At 37.5% G+C, this 17,109-nt stretch overlaps 3 protein-coding genes across 11 annotated transcripts; 1 reads left to right on the plus strand and 2 right to left on the minus strand.

Moving 5' to 3' along the window:
- Positions 1 to 1,676: 1,676 nt before the first annotated feature.
- Positions 1,677 to 3,925, plus strand: LOC126784710 (transcription factor bHLH113-like). 8 transcript variants are annotated; one of them, XM_050510196.1, is made up of 5 exons: positions 1,677 to 2,265; positions 2,363 to 2,479; positions 2,562 to 2,624; positions 2,773 to 2,883; positions 3,208 to 3,925. In XM_050510196.1, exons 1-5 carry the CDS (start codon positions 1,870 to 1,872, stop codon positions 3,343 to 3,345), a joined length of 825 nt encoding a protein of 274 aa, XP_050366153.1. In that variant the 5' UTR covers positions 1,677 to 1,869; the 3' UTR covers positions 3,346 to 3,925. The 8 variants fall into 8 exon arrangements, with proteins under 8 accessions (XP_050366153.1, XP_050366154.1, XP_050366155.1 ...); XM_050510197.1 differs by having other exon boundaries at positions 2,565 to 2,624; XM_050510198.1 differs by having other exon boundaries at positions 2,366 to 2,479; positions 2,565 to 2,624; positions 3,208 to 3,924.
- A 1,236-nt stretch (positions 3,926 to 5,161) lies between these two features.
- Positions 5,162 to 9,985, minus strand: LOC126784706 (BRAP2 RING ZnF UBP domain-containing protein 2). 2 transcript variants are annotated; one of them, XR_007670975.1, is made up of 13 exons: positions 9,737 to 9,985; positions 9,341 to 9,456; positions 9,140 to 9,248; positions 8,912 to 9,026; positions 8,716 to 8,813; positions 7,186 to 7,292; positions 6,801 to 7,047; positions 6,650 to 6,703; positions 6,409 to 6,546; positions 6,211 to 6,275; positions 5,972 to 6,026; positions 5,532 to 5,828; positions 5,162 to 5,430 (listed from the first exon to the last, which is right to left on the minus strand). XR_007670975.1 is itself a non-coding variant. In XM_050510186.1 (12 exons), the coding sequence occupies exons 1-12, from the start codon at positions 9,962 to 9,964 to the stop codon at positions 5,733 to 5,735; spliced, it is 1,428 nt and encodes a 475-aa protein (XP_050366143.1). In that variant the 5' UTR covers positions 9,965 to 9,985; the 3' UTR covers positions 5,162 to 5,732. The 2 variants fall into 2 exon arrangements, 1 of the variants encoding a protein (XP_050366143.1); XM_050510186.1 differs by having other exon boundaries at positions 5,162 to 5,828.
- A 2,261-nt stretch (positions 9,986 to 12,246) lies between these two features.
- LOC126784709 (3-isopropylmalate dehydrogenase, chloroplastic-like) lies at positions 12,247 to 17,025 on the minus strand. The gene is made up of 11 exons (XM_050510191.1): positions 16,719 to 17,025; positions 16,507 to 16,636; positions 16,302 to 16,413; positions 15,977 to 16,052; positions 15,785 to 15,873; positions 15,227 to 15,313; positions 13,615 to 13,731; positions 13,380 to 13,487; positions 13,154 to 13,207; positions 12,924 to 13,076; positions 12,247 to 12,547 (listed from the first exon to the last, which is right to left on the minus strand). Exons 1-11 carry the CDS (start codon positions 16,939 to 16,941, stop codon positions 12,473 to 12,475), a joined length of 1,224 nt encoding a protein of 407 aa, XP_050366148.1. The 5' UTR covers positions 16,942 to 17,025; the 3' UTR covers positions 12,247 to 12,472.
- Between the last annotated feature and the right edge of the window lie 84 nt (positions 17,026 to 17,109).

Consider the following 17,109-nt stretch of genomic DNA (forward strand, 5'->3'; position numbering starts at 1 on the left):
AGCTACTGGAAATCATATTGTTACCATTTTGAAATCGATGAAGAGAGGCTCTGAGTATACCTATCATTCTGTGTATACTATAGAGAAAGATGTATCTCACTGCATATATAAAGTTGTCACTGCCACTTTTATATCTGGCTTGTATAGGTGTTAGCAAACATGATCTGGTTTAGAAGTTATGGCAATGGGAATTAGAATGTCGACAGAAGGAACAGGATGAAGTGGCACCTCAATAAAAACTTGGAATTAAAGGGGCTACTGCATACATTCTATACAATCCACTTTGATCCGATACAAATTGAAATAATTTTCCAATTGCAAGGCATGGAAAAAAATCTGGTTGGAAAAAAAATCAAATCATAGTCTGTTAGGGAATTAGGATCCCTCCCAACATGACTCACAGAGTATAATGATAGAAAAGTAAACAAACCATAAGACAAGCAATAAGAGAACACCGAGATTAACGAGGTTCGGTATAAACCTATGCCCATATCCTCTAAGAGACACCATGTTCTTCACTATGAGAAATATAATAGTACAAGCTACATTTGAGCTAAATCTCATAACCCAAAATCCATAACTTATGTACAACCACACTCATAGAATTTCCCAAGAACACATCCTCACTCAAGAGATATCCTCACCCTTGACATCTCTGCTCTCTTACACAAGAGATATACACTTCCTTGTCGATGACTACATCCATCTTACCGTGATGGCCACGCTCTGATGACCACATCCACGAACTAAGTCATGACAGCCACACCTTGGTTAACTACCTATGTCTCCTATATATAGGCACACCAATTACAATCCAATTGGTCATAGGAAAACCAAAACATTTTCATATTAGAAAATAACATATTCGTGAAAGAAATAAACTTTGACATAAACCATGCATGTCCAATTAAGAAGAGTAACCAAATATAACTAGGATTTATTTTCCTAATTAAATTCTCATCACATCCTAACATAGTCGATGTCTCGATGACATGATCGTTATTCTTGGATTCATCACCGCTCTGATCTTGATCAGTGCCATCATTATCATCATGTTCAATATTTTCATCGCCATTATCATGGTCGTTGACATGGTCGTCATTGTTGGCTACATTTTTGAAGTACGTAACATGAATGTAACACATAAACAAATACTGTGTTGAATTTGAGAATTTGAACATTTCATTATCATTCATGTGTTTTAGGTCAGTTGGCACATCAATAATCTCCATTTGATGACAAGATTGGTTTGTTTTAATATCGCGACTGATCAATCTCTAAATACTAATGAAATCGCACCGAGTCGGTAGCTAAAATAATATAATCTCATCACATAAATCAAAAACTAAATATTTGTCGAGAACAAAGCATAGGGACCCCAAAACCCTTTGATAATCTCTTTTGTCATGGTCTAAACTCTAGAGAAGGAAACTCGGTATAAAATTACGATAGAGCTCTACGTTTACGCAGCAAAGAATGAAGCTCCAAATCTATTGAGCCAACACAGCCTTGGTCGACGACACCACGGTTTTCTCGGGCCAGGTGGGTTTGACCATTAGTCGCCGAGAATCCCAAACCCTCAGAACAACCAAATCCCATCGCTGCCCCTCTGCCACCGTCACACTCACTTCACTCTCTCTCTCTCTCTCTCTCTCTCTCTCTCTCTCTCTCTTACACACTCATACCCAGAAACAGAAGCAAAAAAACAGAGCCAGGACTACTCCCCCTTTCCTTTTCTCTCTCATCTCAACACCAACAACAAAGAAGCTTCCGTCGTTTTCTCCCAGAACAACAACAGCTACCCTTCTCTTCTCTTCTCCTTTAGTTTTCGTTCACGGTGGTCCTTTGTTTAGTTCTCTCTTCCCTTTAATGGCTGACAAGGAAGGCTCTGAGGTGGACCAGCTTGGGGTCACAGAAGGGACGAGCTTCTCTCAGCTACTCTTCGAAGTCGAGAATGATGTGGTGGGTCTCCGTGTTAACGATCATCATCATCAAAACCAAATCTTCAACTACACCAACACCAACACCAACACCTGTTCTTCTCTTTATTCGGCTGCCGACCTTAAATCCCCCAAAATGCTCTGTTTCGGCGACTTTCATGAGAACGACGACAGCAATAATCTCCACCTTGGGGAATTTGGGTTCCCGGAGATTTCAGTTTCCCGGCCAGCGCAGAATTCAGGGCTCACATGCAGCGAGTCCTCCTCTGTTTCTTCCACCACCACCGCCAAGGCGGCCTTGTCGTCCTCCAAGTCTAATAGTAACGTAAGTTTTTTTTTTTTTTGCGAATTTGCAGTGGTTTTAGTTTCTAGTCATTAATATGTGGTTGTTGTTTTTGTGTTCATTTTGGGTTTGTTTTTAGCAGAAGAAGCGAAACGGGGTGGCGCAAGAACAGGTCCAATGTGCAAAGGAGGAGAACACTCAGGCCGGCCAGAGAAGCTCTAAGAAGCGGAGAACCGACAAACCCGCTGCCGCAAAGGTTTGAAATTCCGACCGCAATTGTTTACCTTGTATATGTTTTCCTTTTAGTGTTGCTTCAATTCATTTGTGGTTGATTTCAAAAGAGAGAGAAGCTTGGAGAAAGAATCTCAGCTCTGCAACAACTCGTGTCACCCTTTGGAAAGGTACAATCTTTCTCATCAAAACTATAACTATTTTCATTTCTTGAAAGCTACCCAGAATTAATCTATCTGATTTCAACGTTTCAAACACTATCAAAGTTGGCCAATAACATGATTATGTGGTTCTGGAAATTTGATGTGTACTGTGCAGACGGACACAGCCTCAGTGCTACATGAAGCCATGGGATACATAAGGTTCTTACACGACCAAGTTCAAGTTCTGTGCTCGCCATACCTGCAACGCTTGCCTTCATTGTCACCTGTAAGTCCCTCCAAACCCCAAACCCAGCCAAATTCCAACTCACCTTTCTCTTGTCAGATCAATTTTGTTTCCTCTTCCTTCTTCCCACCCTCATTGATAACTCTTGTTGGTGACCTGACCCGACCTGACCCTTTACTCTATGCCACGTCATATTCATGACCCATTGGACTCAGTCTCCGGGAAGGGTCCCACCCTGACGCGACCGCACTTAAGTCTCGTCCTTAGTCAACAGTCACCAGTCAAATTATTATGACTGAGATCACTAAACAGGTACTTTCACTTTTTTGTTTTTACCACGGTTAAATTTGGGCCTGTGATTTTCAGGAGGGAAGAGATGGGGCGGAGAAGAAGGGCAGTCATGACCTGAGAAGCAGGGGACTGTGTTTGGTGCCGACGGATTACACGACACACGTGGCGAACAACAACGGTGCGGATTACTGGTCGTCGGCAGGCGGAAAATAATAACGGCAATAATGTGTCATCGTCGACGGGATATTGATGAAGGACTAGTGAAGCAGCTTTTGTGTACGTGGCCAAACCTAGAAGGAGACCTAATGCCTGCGCATTTTGCTTGTTTTGGGAAACCTACAACAATGACATGACAGCGTAATTTTTGGGGTTAAAAAGTGAAAAGAGAATTTAGGGGGGAAAGTTGGTAGCAGTAGACAGGTAGGAGGAGGATTAGCCTAGTAGGCGTATGAAAATGGTGTTTGTAATTTTGCTTGTAATGTGAGGAATTGGGAATGAAAGGGGAAAAGGAATGCTGGTGTGTTTTGGGGAAGGAGACGTGTGGGTGTTTGGCCAAGGTTGCTTTGGCATGGCTTACACGTAAATTTCGAAGGGCTAACCAAGTACCAATGCCATCATCTTCATCTTGGATTGTTGTGCAGCTTCTTTTTTTTGGATATATTGTTGTGCAGCTTTGTTACTTGAGAATTTCTTGATTTTGGGCAGTAATTACGATTACAAATCTTGAATTAGGTCTTTCTGGAAATGAAAAAAAAAAGCATTGAAGTGGTTCTAGAGTGTAGACCATCGCAAGTCACTTGTTTTTTCATATTACCTGAAGAACTCTACATCTCCCGTCACAAATTCACAGTATTCCTGGAGAATTATGCAAGCATGTGTTCTCATTATAAAATTCAAGGTTCAGCAACAAACCTTCGAAGGATTTTATTTCCAAATAATGTTTGTTACGAGTCTAATTCTTTAACAAACTATGTCAATTTTTGTTTCGAGTTTTTTGTTTTTTTAGAGAGCGATGAAGGATTAAAGAAATTCAAAGAAAATAATAGTGCAAGGCCTCGTCAAATAGAGGGTGATGACTTTAACACTAAACAACAACCTAGCTAGTATTTGAATCACAATTTCCATATACACTGTACAAATAAATATAGACAATAGCACTTGATGTTAGATCACAATTTCCTATACATTACGCCATAGAAATTTCCGTATAGAGAGAGGACACGAAGTTGGAATCGATTTTAACTTTGTTGGCAAGGTTACCTATGGAGAACACCTTGGTATTTAAATTCGTTCAACTGCGTAATAGTATGTGTACTATCTGGGGACTGAGGAAGTATAGTAACATCAATCGCTACCCATTTTATTAATTTACCTTGTCATAGGGTCACTTAAGTGCTCTTGCTTTCATGACTCATTTCATTTACCTATGGGATCCGCATATGCTAATAATTGTTGTATTGGGAGCTTTTGTCTTGTAATGTTAGCATATAGACTAGTCGAGCTTGATTCTCGAGTTTGTGTTTTGTTTAATGTGGAAGATGAAACTATTCTTCACATAGGTCGGAACTGTTCTATTACTAGGGAAGGGCTGAGGGCAGTTCCAGCTTGTGTACTTGGTTCTGATTCTGATCAACTTGATGCCCTCACTTTGTTCTGAAATACTCTTTGCTCAACTTCTCTTCTTTATTTAGGAGAATAAGATCACAACTCTAGGTTGAATATTATCAGTTTTGGTGGTGCTTGGAATGGTCACACTGATAGGGGAGATGTTGCGTGATTCTTGGGAGCAATTGGAAGGTTTTAGTTCATCTCCGCTCAGCATGCAGAATTGATGGCTTGTCATGAATCAATCCGGTGTGTTTTATCCTTCTCAACCAGACCAGTTATCACTGAAACTGATTGCTTAATGAAACTTACATCTCTATGATGACGTAAATGGAGAATTTGATTCGTTCCAAGCTGCCGGGTTTCTTCATAACGAAAGAGAACCAAATACAGTTGCTCATTTGGTGGCTGCCTATGCGTCTGCTAATGACCAGAGGCTGATTGCCTCGAACCTTAATTTATTTTGCTGTTCAATAAAGTATGACCTCCTGATCTTCTACTTAAGAAAAATAATGGAATTTGGGTTAAGCATGACTCACAAGTAGTAATTACATAATGTAACAAGAAATCTTGATTTCCACAGGCATGAAGCTTTTTAGTGAATATCTAAGCAGGAGGGACGAACCATCTGGGTTTTTTACATATTACCTCATTATCTCTACCTGGCAATGATACTTATCCATTTCCAAGCCTCTATTCCGTGCAACAAACCAAAACAAAAACAAAAGCAAGGGCATAAGATTCACCAACTGAATAAGGTTTAATTTACCGATATACACTAATATCTAACTAACCATGCATTAGCCATATTTCAGTATTCTTGTCTGTATCATCCATCCCCATATTTTTGATATGCTACTGTCTGTACCATATAAGCAAGTCACATCAGTCGCCCTTACCATCAAACTTGTACAAAAGCAACCTTCCAACCTTCAAACTTAATCTTCTTCCATCTGCATATGGATAGTCATCATCCTTTGTTTCATTTTGATAGTTTATGGCTTAGAAGAGTTGATCGATAGTGGCGGTACAGTGCCATCCTCTGTTTCATTTGAAGACTTAGTCTCAAGGTACAACATCAGATTTCTAAGCTGCAAAAAGGAGAAATTTTCAAACATGTTAGCATAGACTTAGCTTCATGCCTGTATGATGCCAACCAGCCAAAGCTCGACCTCAGAGACTTGTCTCGTTTCAATATAAGAACTTTTCCTTGTGAACAAAATCATTAAAATACCTGCTCTTCTAAGTTGCTTATTTTATCTTCCTTCAATTTTGAAGCCTTTTTATCCCTGGAAATACAAGCATTACGTCCAATAAGAAAATAACATTTAGTGTCAGAATTTTTCACTGATAATAAAAGACCAATTATAACAGCATGAAGAGATATCAAAGCCAAATTGGTTTCCTATACATGTAGCAGACTGAAAATTTGGGACCATGTAAAAAGAAATATTAAGAAGGAGAAACAAATACCTCTCTTCAACTTCAAATATCTTCGCTTTCCAAACGTCTCGATTTTTCAAGAGATTATCATTAAGCTACATGGAGAAACACCAAAAAAAGTTACAGTATGGCTCTTTTTTGGTGCAAGTGGAAGCTGGATATGTGTATGTGATACATGCAAGATTAATAATTAATGGGAAGCACAAGAGTTAACAACTTAATACTTACATCATCCAGAAATTTCTTCTCTTTTACACATCTATCCAGCTTGTCCTGCATTTTCTTTACTGGCACCGCCTTTGCTGCAGCTTTAGAAATTTCTATCTCAGTTCCCTCTTGAACTTCTTGAAGTAACGACTCAAAATACTGAAATCAGGACATGAAATATCAATATAGTATTTAAAAAGTTTAAAATTAAACCACAACATTTTACAAGTTAAGTTTAAAAAGGAAACCCGTAAGTGATTACCATTTTTTGGTTCTCAAGTTGAGTCGCAAGCAATTCGTTGTACTCATCAACAATCTGCATATAATGAGATAAAATGATGTGAGAAATGTAGACCGTATAAAACACAATGATAATGTAGGTATTAATTAATATGAAGAATCAAATACATTACAGCTTCTACTCTGCTGTTCAAAAGAGCCTCACTGAAACCAGAATCTACACACTCGCAACTTCCTTTGCAATCATTCGCATGCCGACAGTGTGAATTCAATTCAACCAATTTTCCATCAGTTTTTGATTGAATTAGGCGGTGGACATAATTGTCTCCAGCATAATCCCACACACGTTGTGTTTCCACCTCAAGAGAATAACAATGTTGTGTTTCTTTCCAGTGACTTATTGCATGCCCTTCTTTATACCTGTAATAAAATTGTCAGGCGTAAAGAACAGAGAGGTAAAGATAGATACACTAGATGAGAGTGAGAAGAGAGAAGAAAGATGGATACGTTTTTGCATGATGATAATAGAAACACAAACTTTTCATGAAAACTTCTTACCTCCCACAACCAACAAAGCCACAGATAATACACATCCAGAGATTCTCTGAAGTTTGACAAATGAAACAATTGGACTTTTCAGGCTGCTGCTGACAGTATCGACATACCTAACATAACACAAAATATGGTAGTAAGGTTACTACTCATTAAAAGTTAATTGACAATTTTATAAACTTCACCGAGCTGAAGGTAGCAGGAGCAAGCAACAACACTTTAGTAATAAAAGATTTGAAAAACTGCAGCCAGGCTACAGACTGCAGCTTAACAATGGTGTGAAACAATATGAACTGGTAATGTAGGAACTCCACCTCGAGCACCCACAACTTTAATAATTAAATTAAAATTTATTCTATCATTTAGTACATCTGCACCAATTACTATGAGCAGGAGTATTAATATTCAGCATACTTGATGAAGAGAAAAGCAATTAATAAGACATGAAATACTATACGGTCGGGCTTATTAAATTTTTGTCCTAACTGCCAGTGTAGGTAAATAAACACTTCAGCATTAGCATTTCACACATACCTACTATTGATGTAATGGAGGAAAAGTGTACATTATATATTCTTCAAAGGAGACAGAGAACATTTTATATAAGATCAACATAATGGACATACAAAGCTTGTATATGTTTGCCAGATACTTCTCCTGAAGATTGATACTAAACTATCAACAATTAGAGTCAATTTCAAAGAACTAATTAAACTAACCTACTGATCTGTTCCAAATATCCATGAGGGACATCTGATATAATCACAACCTTGAATATCTTTTGCCCATTTCCATGGGACGTAGTTTTATTTATTAGAAGTCCAGCAAACAAAAGTGTCACAATATTTTCAACAAAAGCAGCAATCCACAATATTTCCATGGAGATTTCCAGAATTATCTACAATAGCAGCCCTCCATCATTTCATGATTCAGAATTTTTATTTTTATGGTTCTTCTCTATCCATAAAAATAGTGTAATACAAAAACAAAATCATTGAAAATTGAGAAAGGAGTGCAAGCATAGAGCATGGTGGGTGGGGGTGCAAAACCTCGCCAATCCAATCAAATGGGACAAAAATCGTGACAATATTCTACATTTATCAGACATATTTCACAAAGTGTTGAAGCGTTGAATATATTCTATATCTATGTGAAAGCACAAGACTTATATCATGGACTGAGAAAAGTAGTTGCAAACATTACCTGCAACTTTACAGGACAAGATCCCTCCTATAGTTCCTTGTCAAACTAAGGGATTCATCATGTAACAAAAATGAAGTGGCAAGAACTTTGATTTTAAAGTAATGAGAATAATAGCATTTGTCAATTATCATCCATAACCAAGAACAAATTGAAAGTTGACTTCGTAAGGTACTATAATTTCACTATGATAGGCCTAGTACAAACAAGCATATCGCAATAAGCTAGGAAGGAAAGGAAAAGAATTGCTCAATTTATTTTGTATGAAAACATATGCCCCTACACACATATACATAGCCCCATAGATAAGTGGAAGACACTTCCAGAAGTACTTACAGGACATGACGTATCGGTCCATTTTGAAATGCAAGAGCAATGGAAAGAATGATTGCAGATAGTTGTGAGGATTCCACCCATTTCTTGGTCTAGTCTCTCTGTAACACAAGGTTAAGTAAAAAACCTCCAAACAGTAGAAATGAAAAGAAAAATAACAAACTGGATATATAGATTCTTAGTGTTCTCAGGTGCATACCAAGACAGACTGGACATGCTGGCTGCTCAGTTGAGCTACAAGGGGATGCCTGTGCATGTTCTATTGAACCAGTGTATTGAACATCTACCGTGAAAAGTATGCGACAGACCTCCACCTATATCAAATGACGACAAGACATTCAAATTGGATGATGACAATAGAAATATGTTCAACAATCTCATAAGTCAGTACACTATGTATTATGTTGGCAAAGTAATTGAGCAAGACCTCTAGTGATGAGAACCGAGTGCCATTGAAGTGCTTGTAAAAATGATCTGTGGAATCCTGACTATCGAACCTAATCAAAACGCTATAACGATCCTCCATTCCATCAGTCCTACGACAAAGACACAAAAACAAAATCAAATTGAAACGAAATTCAACAACACAACATATGACCAAAACTAACAACAGTTTCAAAGGCCCCACCTCACAATCCGCATCTCCAATATATGCTGAATGAAAGACCCACAGAATCTACAGAAGTCGGCATACGTCATGTGATTCGGCACTCCAAGCACACAAACAAGTGGCTTCCTTTCAACCTACACAATGCACGAAGCCAGCCTCTAATTCAATCCACATCCTACTAAATTGTGTGTTTATCACAGCAAGTAATCATAAAAATATATATATATATATATATAACAATAAACAACAGCCTAGCTATATTTACAGGCAGACATAATCACAATTATCAACAATGATTAGATCAATTCAGACTTCAACTATCTCATCAATTACTCAATTGTACTGCAAATTTAAACTACAAGCAAAATAGTCAATTGAGCCTTTTCCGAATTAGACGAAGGGAATTGAGCTTACAGGAAGGTTAATCGGAGCAATGGAGACGGCGTCGTCGCCATCGTGGCGGTAGAGGAGAATGATGCCGCGGGTCTCTTCAATTCTAGGGTTTCCAGAAGAGAATGGAAATGCCTGCGTGATGTTGGAGATGGAAGATGAAGAGGAAGGCTCGCCTGGAGCTACTGACCTGAAGGGATCAACCGGCGAGGCTCCGGCACCGGCGCGTGCTGTGCTCGAGCTCGGCAACATGATCACGGAATTTGAGTTGTGTTTCTGCGAATTTAATTTTAAACTGAGATGGTGGTGCAAGCTTTTATACTATCAGCACAATTTTTTTTTTAAATATTTATGGAACCGACTCAACCGAAATAAGGGAGATTCTATTCATATTTTTAAAATTGTCATTTGTACCTTTCACTTAATGTAACTTCAAATTATTTTTATATACTATAAAACCTCTCTTATTTTCCCACAATACCCTTGGTTAAATAGAATTAATGATTCTTTTTTTTTCTTTTTTTCATATCTCTAGATCTGGACTCTCATCATACGATGTTGTGTTTTTATGAATCAATTTGATTAATACAATTTAATCAAAATTCTTGATATATAAGTCTGAAGGAGAATGAAAACGTTGATGAAATCAACAATATATTAGGTTAGATATGAGTTCTACTGGTTTCACTTTCGTCGATGTGTAGGAATTACAAGAACTCAGGAATCATTAATTACAATCTTATGACTCCAATACACCAGTACTCCCCCAATGAGCAATGTCTATCTAGCTAGAGTATAATATACTTGCATTTGATATAAGCATGATCGAAATTGTGATTGGGTCAATTGGCCTGACCAATTTGATGAGACATCAATCAAAATCTTCTTGTCACAGTGGGTGTAGAGGCAAAATTGAACTCACAAGGAGTATTAACTAAATCTTTGATATCAATGGAACACTTCTTATTTCTGTCAACAGTGCCGTACCCATGCAACCATTGAAAATTTGATCATTACAATCCATGCATGCCAAGACTTCTTATTTCTACAGCAGACTTTATTCAAATATAAACATCCATCCTTCAGAGCAAGTTAAAAAAAATCCAGTAAATTTTCAATACCATGCCATCTGCTCGCGGCATACGCACAAATATACCTTCGTCTCATGTGTGATGAACAATGTAGAGAATGCTACAGTACATATCGATCTACACGACCACATTGACTAAATAGTGATGGGAAACAAGCCTAAACACATACCTCCGTCAATTTTTTCTGTAGAGTTTAGGGTTTACTTTGTATTGATTCGTTGAATTAGAAAATATTTGATTTCCCTTAGTTTTTGTACTTATTGGTAATTAGACACAAGTCAACAAAGTCAAATCCAAATTGAAAAAAAGAAAAAGGTGTAAGTGTCAATTTTAGAAGTATGAATAGAAGCTCATAAGAATTAAACATGTACTATAATTGGAAATGAAGGTTTGGTGTCAGCTTCACTAAAAATTCAAACTTCCTATATTGCCCATGCATAGATGAAAATAATTAATGCAAAGAAAAAATGAAAGAGGGTAATATATTAGAGATATAATATCACTTTGAAAACGTGAGATACTGATTCAACCTGAAAAATTTAAGGAGAAGGAAATCCGCAGCATCGTGCGGGGCACATGCTAGTTTTAGTAAAGCCACAAAGGGTTCGTGATTGAAAGCATGTTTAGCGACTAAATGTGCCTCCAAAATACAATTGGTAAGCTTTATTAAATAAAAGAAAATTACAATCACGAAGTGCGCCGGATTAGACACTCCAAATATGTCTAAATATGCAGCACTGCAGCTTACGAAGTGCATGAATAGAAAAATAAAGATATGATTACTTCCGCAAGTTGGTTTATTTGTTCATTTTGAATGCAATTTGTATAGAAATTAAGTTCTAGTATTGACATATGAAAATCATTAACCTCGAACCAAGATTAACTAGGCAACCCCCTCTTGTGCAGTGGGTGAAGGTAAATGCTGTTACTGACTAGGAACATGGTAGATTTGGAGGAATTTTTGGTACCCTTGAAGCCTCTTTCTTGGGTGCATTCTTAAACTTTGAGCACCTACATCGAGTGAGGAAGAATAGTTGTGATGGAGGCAAATCTAGATTGCTTCCGACCAAGGCTGGTTTTGTCTATGGTGGATTGGGGTTGATTCTGTTAACGATCACTTACTTTTGAAAGCCTACTCTTGTGTTGCCGGACACTTCAGATTTGTACTCTTTGGAGTCTTGGTTACATCTATATTAACACAAGTCCGAACCAAATACATGCGGTGGGTTCTTACTGTGAGGTTCCTCTTTGGGATAGTTTCGGTGCGTTGCCACCCCTCTCTAACGTTTGCAGATGAGCTTAGCCTTTGTCTCATCATTATTACCAAGCTAAATGTTGAATTCATACTCTTACAAAGACGGGCTGAATTTACTGGACCTGAACTTTAATGAGGTCATTTACAGCCTTACTTGCATCTAAATTGGAAATTCAAACACCAAACAATGTTGATAGACAAGCTGCATTGACCTTATCAATTCAAAGGCCAGTGATCATGGAAGTTTATAAACAAAATACAGTGTTCTATTCCATGTAATTATCAACATTTTCACGCTACAAAGACTTGAAGAAAAAGAAGGGAAGAATAACTCTCATCGGAAAAGACTGCTTTTCAGTTTATATCAAAATAGCTCTGCTTACTCCCTCAAATCATTTTAGGTTCGGGCTAACTTCATACTGCAGAAGGAATTAGGGAATCAATCGACTTGAGTACCTCTTCGCCCATTTGTTTGCATCCTACCAACTTCTGTATAAAGCATATGTTAGCCATGATGGTCAGTCGAATTGATATAATAATATAATATAACTTCACACTAAATTTAGAGAATCGCTGCCCACAAAAACGCTGGTGGACTGTATTCAATTTAAATAAGAGCACATCAGGAATAAAGAAGGGCTAAACAGCTAATAAATACACGAGGAGCCGGTTTATAACTACGAACAAAAATTTATTGTAGTCATTTATAGAAGCCACTTGTAGGTAATTTGAGGAATAGGAAAACAAAATGTAATCAGTGTTTAACACGATCAGAGCATTATAACATATTGCAATTTTATCATGTTCACCTACCATTGAAAATGAACGAATAACAGAAAACACGAGAAAGTGAAGATGTGCATACCGTTCCAGTTGAATATATATCAACCGTGCGAAAACCCTGGTTCAAGGTATCTAGTACTGCTGCCTCAATTCTTTTAGCAGCACTTTCTTCTCCTAACCCGTACTTGAGAAGCATAGCAACACTGAGAACTGTAGCTAATGGGTTTGCCTTATCCTACATGTCCAACATATGTTAATATTAAATCGTATTGTACTCCAAAAATAAAGTAGTTTAATATTAGGAAAACCAACCTGCCCAGCAATATCTGGAGCAGAACCATGTATCGGTTCAAAAAGTCCAGGACCCTGAGGCAATGAGAATTACAATGTATTTAGATAACAAGGAAACCAATGAATCCACACACACTTCAACATGAAAAAGCAAAGGCTAGAAGATTCTACCAAGAAAAACAAATTCCTCACACAAGTGAACATATAGAGCTAAATTTAAACTATTAAAGGACAAAAGTTGACTTACAGAATCTCCTAGACTAGCAGATGGAAGCATCCCAATACTTCCAGTGATCATTGAGGCCTCATCGGATAGTATGTCGCCAAAAATGTTGTTGGTCACAATTGTATCAAACTGCAATCGCTCATCGCAAGACATAGTTAAATTATCAATTTTCATATATGACACTTGGGAATTTGCTTAAGTTGTCCATATTTTGGTCCATGAATAAAGGATATCTCAAATGGAACCAATGACAAACCTGTTTTGGATTCCGAACAAGTTGCATCGCGGCATTGTCAACATACATGTGTGAGAGTTCCACATCAGGATATTCCAAAGCTATTTCCGTTATTCTTTTTCTCCAAAACATTGATGCCTAGATAACCCATTAAATACAATATATCAATACTACAAGAAATGTAATAAACTCATGATTTCATTTGATTATTACTAAAAGGAAATAGAAGGTCAGAGATATACACAAACAAACAATTTTTTTAGTCTAGATAATATAGAGCATTTCATTTTCAGAAACAAGCACGCAACACCTGGTCCATAATCCTCACTTAAGAGTCTCCAAAACATTGGAGCTAAAACCAATCATACTTTAGCCCAACAGATTTTCTGATAGATCTTGAAAGACAACAATCAGATTAAAGTGTCATCAAATGGACTGTATCAATCAATTATAACTAGAAAAGTGAACCTATCAAAGGGTATAAAGTATTCCACTTTCCAACAATATCAAGGGAATGGTAAGGTTCCTTCGAAAGTAATCATTTTCTGCAGTAGCTCCATGTATTTCATCTGATACAGCATTCAGGCAGTAGCAGACCGCCAACATCCTGATGGTAAGGTTCATTATCATTTTCTTTCCAAATTTCTTTAAGTCAGTATATAGCTCACCTTCCTCCCTTTGTACTGAGGGATGATGTACTATCATGCCCAAAGGCCATTACAAACAATTTTTCCATTTCAGCACCTTTTTCAACATAAAATTATCTAAACCTGATGCTATTTAATTATTTTATGCATGACATGTCAAACTATTGCCTCCTGTGGCATCACAAGCAAATATAAAGAGAGAAATCTACAGATGTGATAATATAAGGTAGATCACCATCAAGAAGGTTCAAATATTAACCAGAAGACACTGTTAACATATGGGGAACATCTGTATATAGTTGATTTTATTCTTTGAACCTATGATTTATAAACCCACTTTGTAGACCTTGGCTCAAAACTGAAACCTCCTCAACGACCTTACAATAATTTAGGAGACATGAAACAGTAGCAAACAGTTGGATAGCTACCGTGAAAGGGTTCAAACCATAGTCCTGCCATCCTAGCTAAACATATATTATTATTATACAGCATAACTAATTTCTTATACCAAGAGAATGATTAGAATTAGGAAACAGAAAAAATGAGCACTACCTAACTAAACCTAAATGGTTCTTATACAAGTAAAATGATAGCTATTAGGAAAAGAAAAAAAGTACTAGATGAGCACAACCAGTAAGATCTTAAGTTTTTTCCTATACTGCAACAAAAGCTTAGCCATAAGCAGATCAAGCCACATAAATCACATCAGTAGCAAGTTTGTCCGTTGGGCTAGCAACAAGCAAAACTTATTGCTTTATGCAGGATAACAATTAACACAATCAATTCATTATGCCATCATCAACTTTGAAAATGCAAGTTTCTTGTCTAGCATATAATGGCAATAAAAGCACAAGAAAACACCCATAGCTTTGGTTTGAAAAAATTTCTAACTCAAGCCTCACAAGTTTACAATGTATGTTTTTTTCTTTTACGATGTATGTTATATTCAAGTAATGAGCAAATAAAGTTGTTCTGAAAAAAGGTACCTCCAATACATTTGCTTTGTCAACACTGCAGAGCTTTCCTTTCCGCTTCCTAGCAGTCTCAAATGCAACTCTAGCAATCCGATCAACCTTGGAAGAAGATTAATCATGATAAGTTTTTGTAGAATAAACTGAGTTTATGAATAAGAATTCACACGATCAACTATATAACTAAAACAAAAAGACGAGCATAACTCACAAAGCAAGTTCTACATATCATTCACTTAAAACAATAAAAATGTTGGAATTAAAGAGTTCCTCATTCAGTTAAATGAACCTTATTGATCTCATTATACAATTTCTTGTGAACTCTTCAGCCGATAAAGCATCAAAAGTAGAACCAGTGAACAACTGAACTAGAACCAATGCTGCAAACTGAATTTGAGCCAATTTACAAAGAAAATGCCTAGATCTAGTAGTTGGGCTATAGAAATATGACAGAATGGTGGTTTGTTGAATTATTGATGTGAATGTAGAGAGAAAATTGTGATTCAAACAAAATCACCCTAATTACAATGTCCTATCGTAGAAATATATCTAGCAAGAAAATCTGAAAGCTACCTCATATGCTGCATACACCTCGGTATTAAAACCAAACTCCTCACCCTCTTCATTAGTGCCAAAACCCCTTGGGTGTCCAAAGTAGATGCCTATTTCCAGAAAAAAATAGTAGCATAAATAGTTCAAGTAGCCAAAGTTCAGCATAAGAATTGGTTAATAGTAAGAATACTAGTTTAGATCTAGTATACTAACCACCAGTGAGCTCTCTTACAACCATAAGGTCAACGCCTTCGGCAACCTCTCTCTTCAAAGTAGAGGCATCGACCAACTGAAAAAGTACAGGACATTTTTTCATGGACAAGTCCAATATATATAGGTAGACTGGCTTTAACAAATTATATGAAATAATACAATGTTGGATAACTTGATTAGAATTTAGATGACACACAAATACATAATATCATCCTACATAATCTTAATCTAACAAGGTGCGGCACTAGTTCATGAACTCACAACATCATGTTGAAAAGTATTTTCAGCAAACTCTTCAAGAAACTTCCATTACAGCAGACCGTACCTGCGGTAAAACAACTGCTGGCCTTAAATTTGCAAACACTTTAAGACCTTCCCGAAGCTTAAGCAACCCAGTTTCTGGTTTTAAATGCTTCTCGTTTTTATCCCATTTATACCTTAAAAACACCAATAATTCAACTAAAGTAAGCTACACAGAGCATGAATAAGGCTACATAAAATAAGGCAAAGCTAAGGAGAACAGTATGTACCCCCCAATTGCTCCAAGCAGAACTGCATCGGATTTCTGAGCTGCCGAAAGGGTCTCTTCAGGCAAGGGCACTCCAGTCAAATCCAAGGCATTCCCACCCACAGGCATTTCATGGTATTTAAACTCGATCCCTAATACAATGCTTTACATGATTAGTCACCTCCCGTAAAACACGGAGTATATTGCTCTTTATTGTAACAGTGGAACTATTACCTTCAATGGAGGCAGCGAGGTTGAGGACGCTTTTGGCGACGGAGATGACTTCGGGGCCAATGCCATCGCCGGGAAGAAGGGTGATGGAGTAGCGTTTTGAGGGTGTGGCGGCGGCGGCGGAGCAGCTGACCCTACTAGTAGGCTTGAAGGAGTGTTTGGAGTATGGGTGAGGAGAGACAAGCGGCGTGAAGGGTTTAGCGTTGAGTTGGAGACAAGCGGCCATTGATGTCGCGACTGGGTTTTTGAGACTTTAGTCGGAGGGTTATGTAGGTTTGGGTCCTGTTCTACCAGGTTGAATTGAAGAAGAAGGAGAGTTTCTAGGGGTGCTTTTTTCTGTTCTACTTTACAAAGCCAACGAACTTGTAACGACGTCGTATAGAAATCTGATTAT

This window comes from Argentina anserina, chromosome 2, assembly GCF_933775445.1.
Source record: "Argentina anserina chromosome 2, drPotAnse1.1, whole genome shotgun sequence".
Classification (NCBI taxonomy): Eukaryota; Viridiplantae; Streptophyta; class Magnoliopsida; order Rosales; family Rosaceae; genus Argentina; species Argentina anserina.

Bases quoted from the DNA above. Each gene is read 5' to 3' on its own strand.
- LOC126784710 (XM_050510192.1), top strand. From the start codon at position 1,870: ATGGCTGACAAGGAAGGCTCTGAGGTGGACCAGCTTGGGGTCACAGAA. The intron at 2,480-2,561 runs GTTTGAAATTCC...GGTTGATTTCAA, and splicing joins ACAAACCCGCTGCCGCAAAG to AAGAGAGAGAAGCTTGGAGA. The intron at 2,625-2,772 runs GTACAATCTTTC...TGTACTGTGCAG, and splicing joins TCGTGTCACCCTTTGGAAAG to ACGGACACAGCCTCAGTGCT.
- LOC126784706 (XM_050510186.1), bottom strand. From the start codon at position 9,964: ATGTTGCCGAGCTCGAGCACAGCACGCGCCGGTGCCGGAGCCTCGCCG. The intron at 9,027-9,139 runs GTCTTGCTCAAT...CATTTGATATAG, and splicing joins CTCGGTTCTCATCACTAGAG to GTGGAGGTCTGTCGCATACT. The intron at 7,293-8,715 runs GTAAGTACTTCT...GTGTTATGTTAG, and splicing joins GGACCGATACGTCATGTCCT to GTATGTCGATACTGTCAGCA.
- LOC126784709 (XM_050510191.1), bottom strand. From the start codon at position 16,941: ATGGCCGCTTGTCTCCAACTCAACGCTAAACCCTTCACGCCGCTTGTC. The intron at 15,874-15,976 runs GTTAGTATACTA...TTCTGGAAATAG, and splicing joins TGTAAGAGAGCTCACTGGTG to GCATCTACTTTGGACACCCA. The intron at 13,732-15,226 runs GTACCTTTTTTC...TGGGTTATCTAG, and splicing joins ACAAAGCAAATGTATTGGAG to GCATCAATGTTTTGGAGAAA.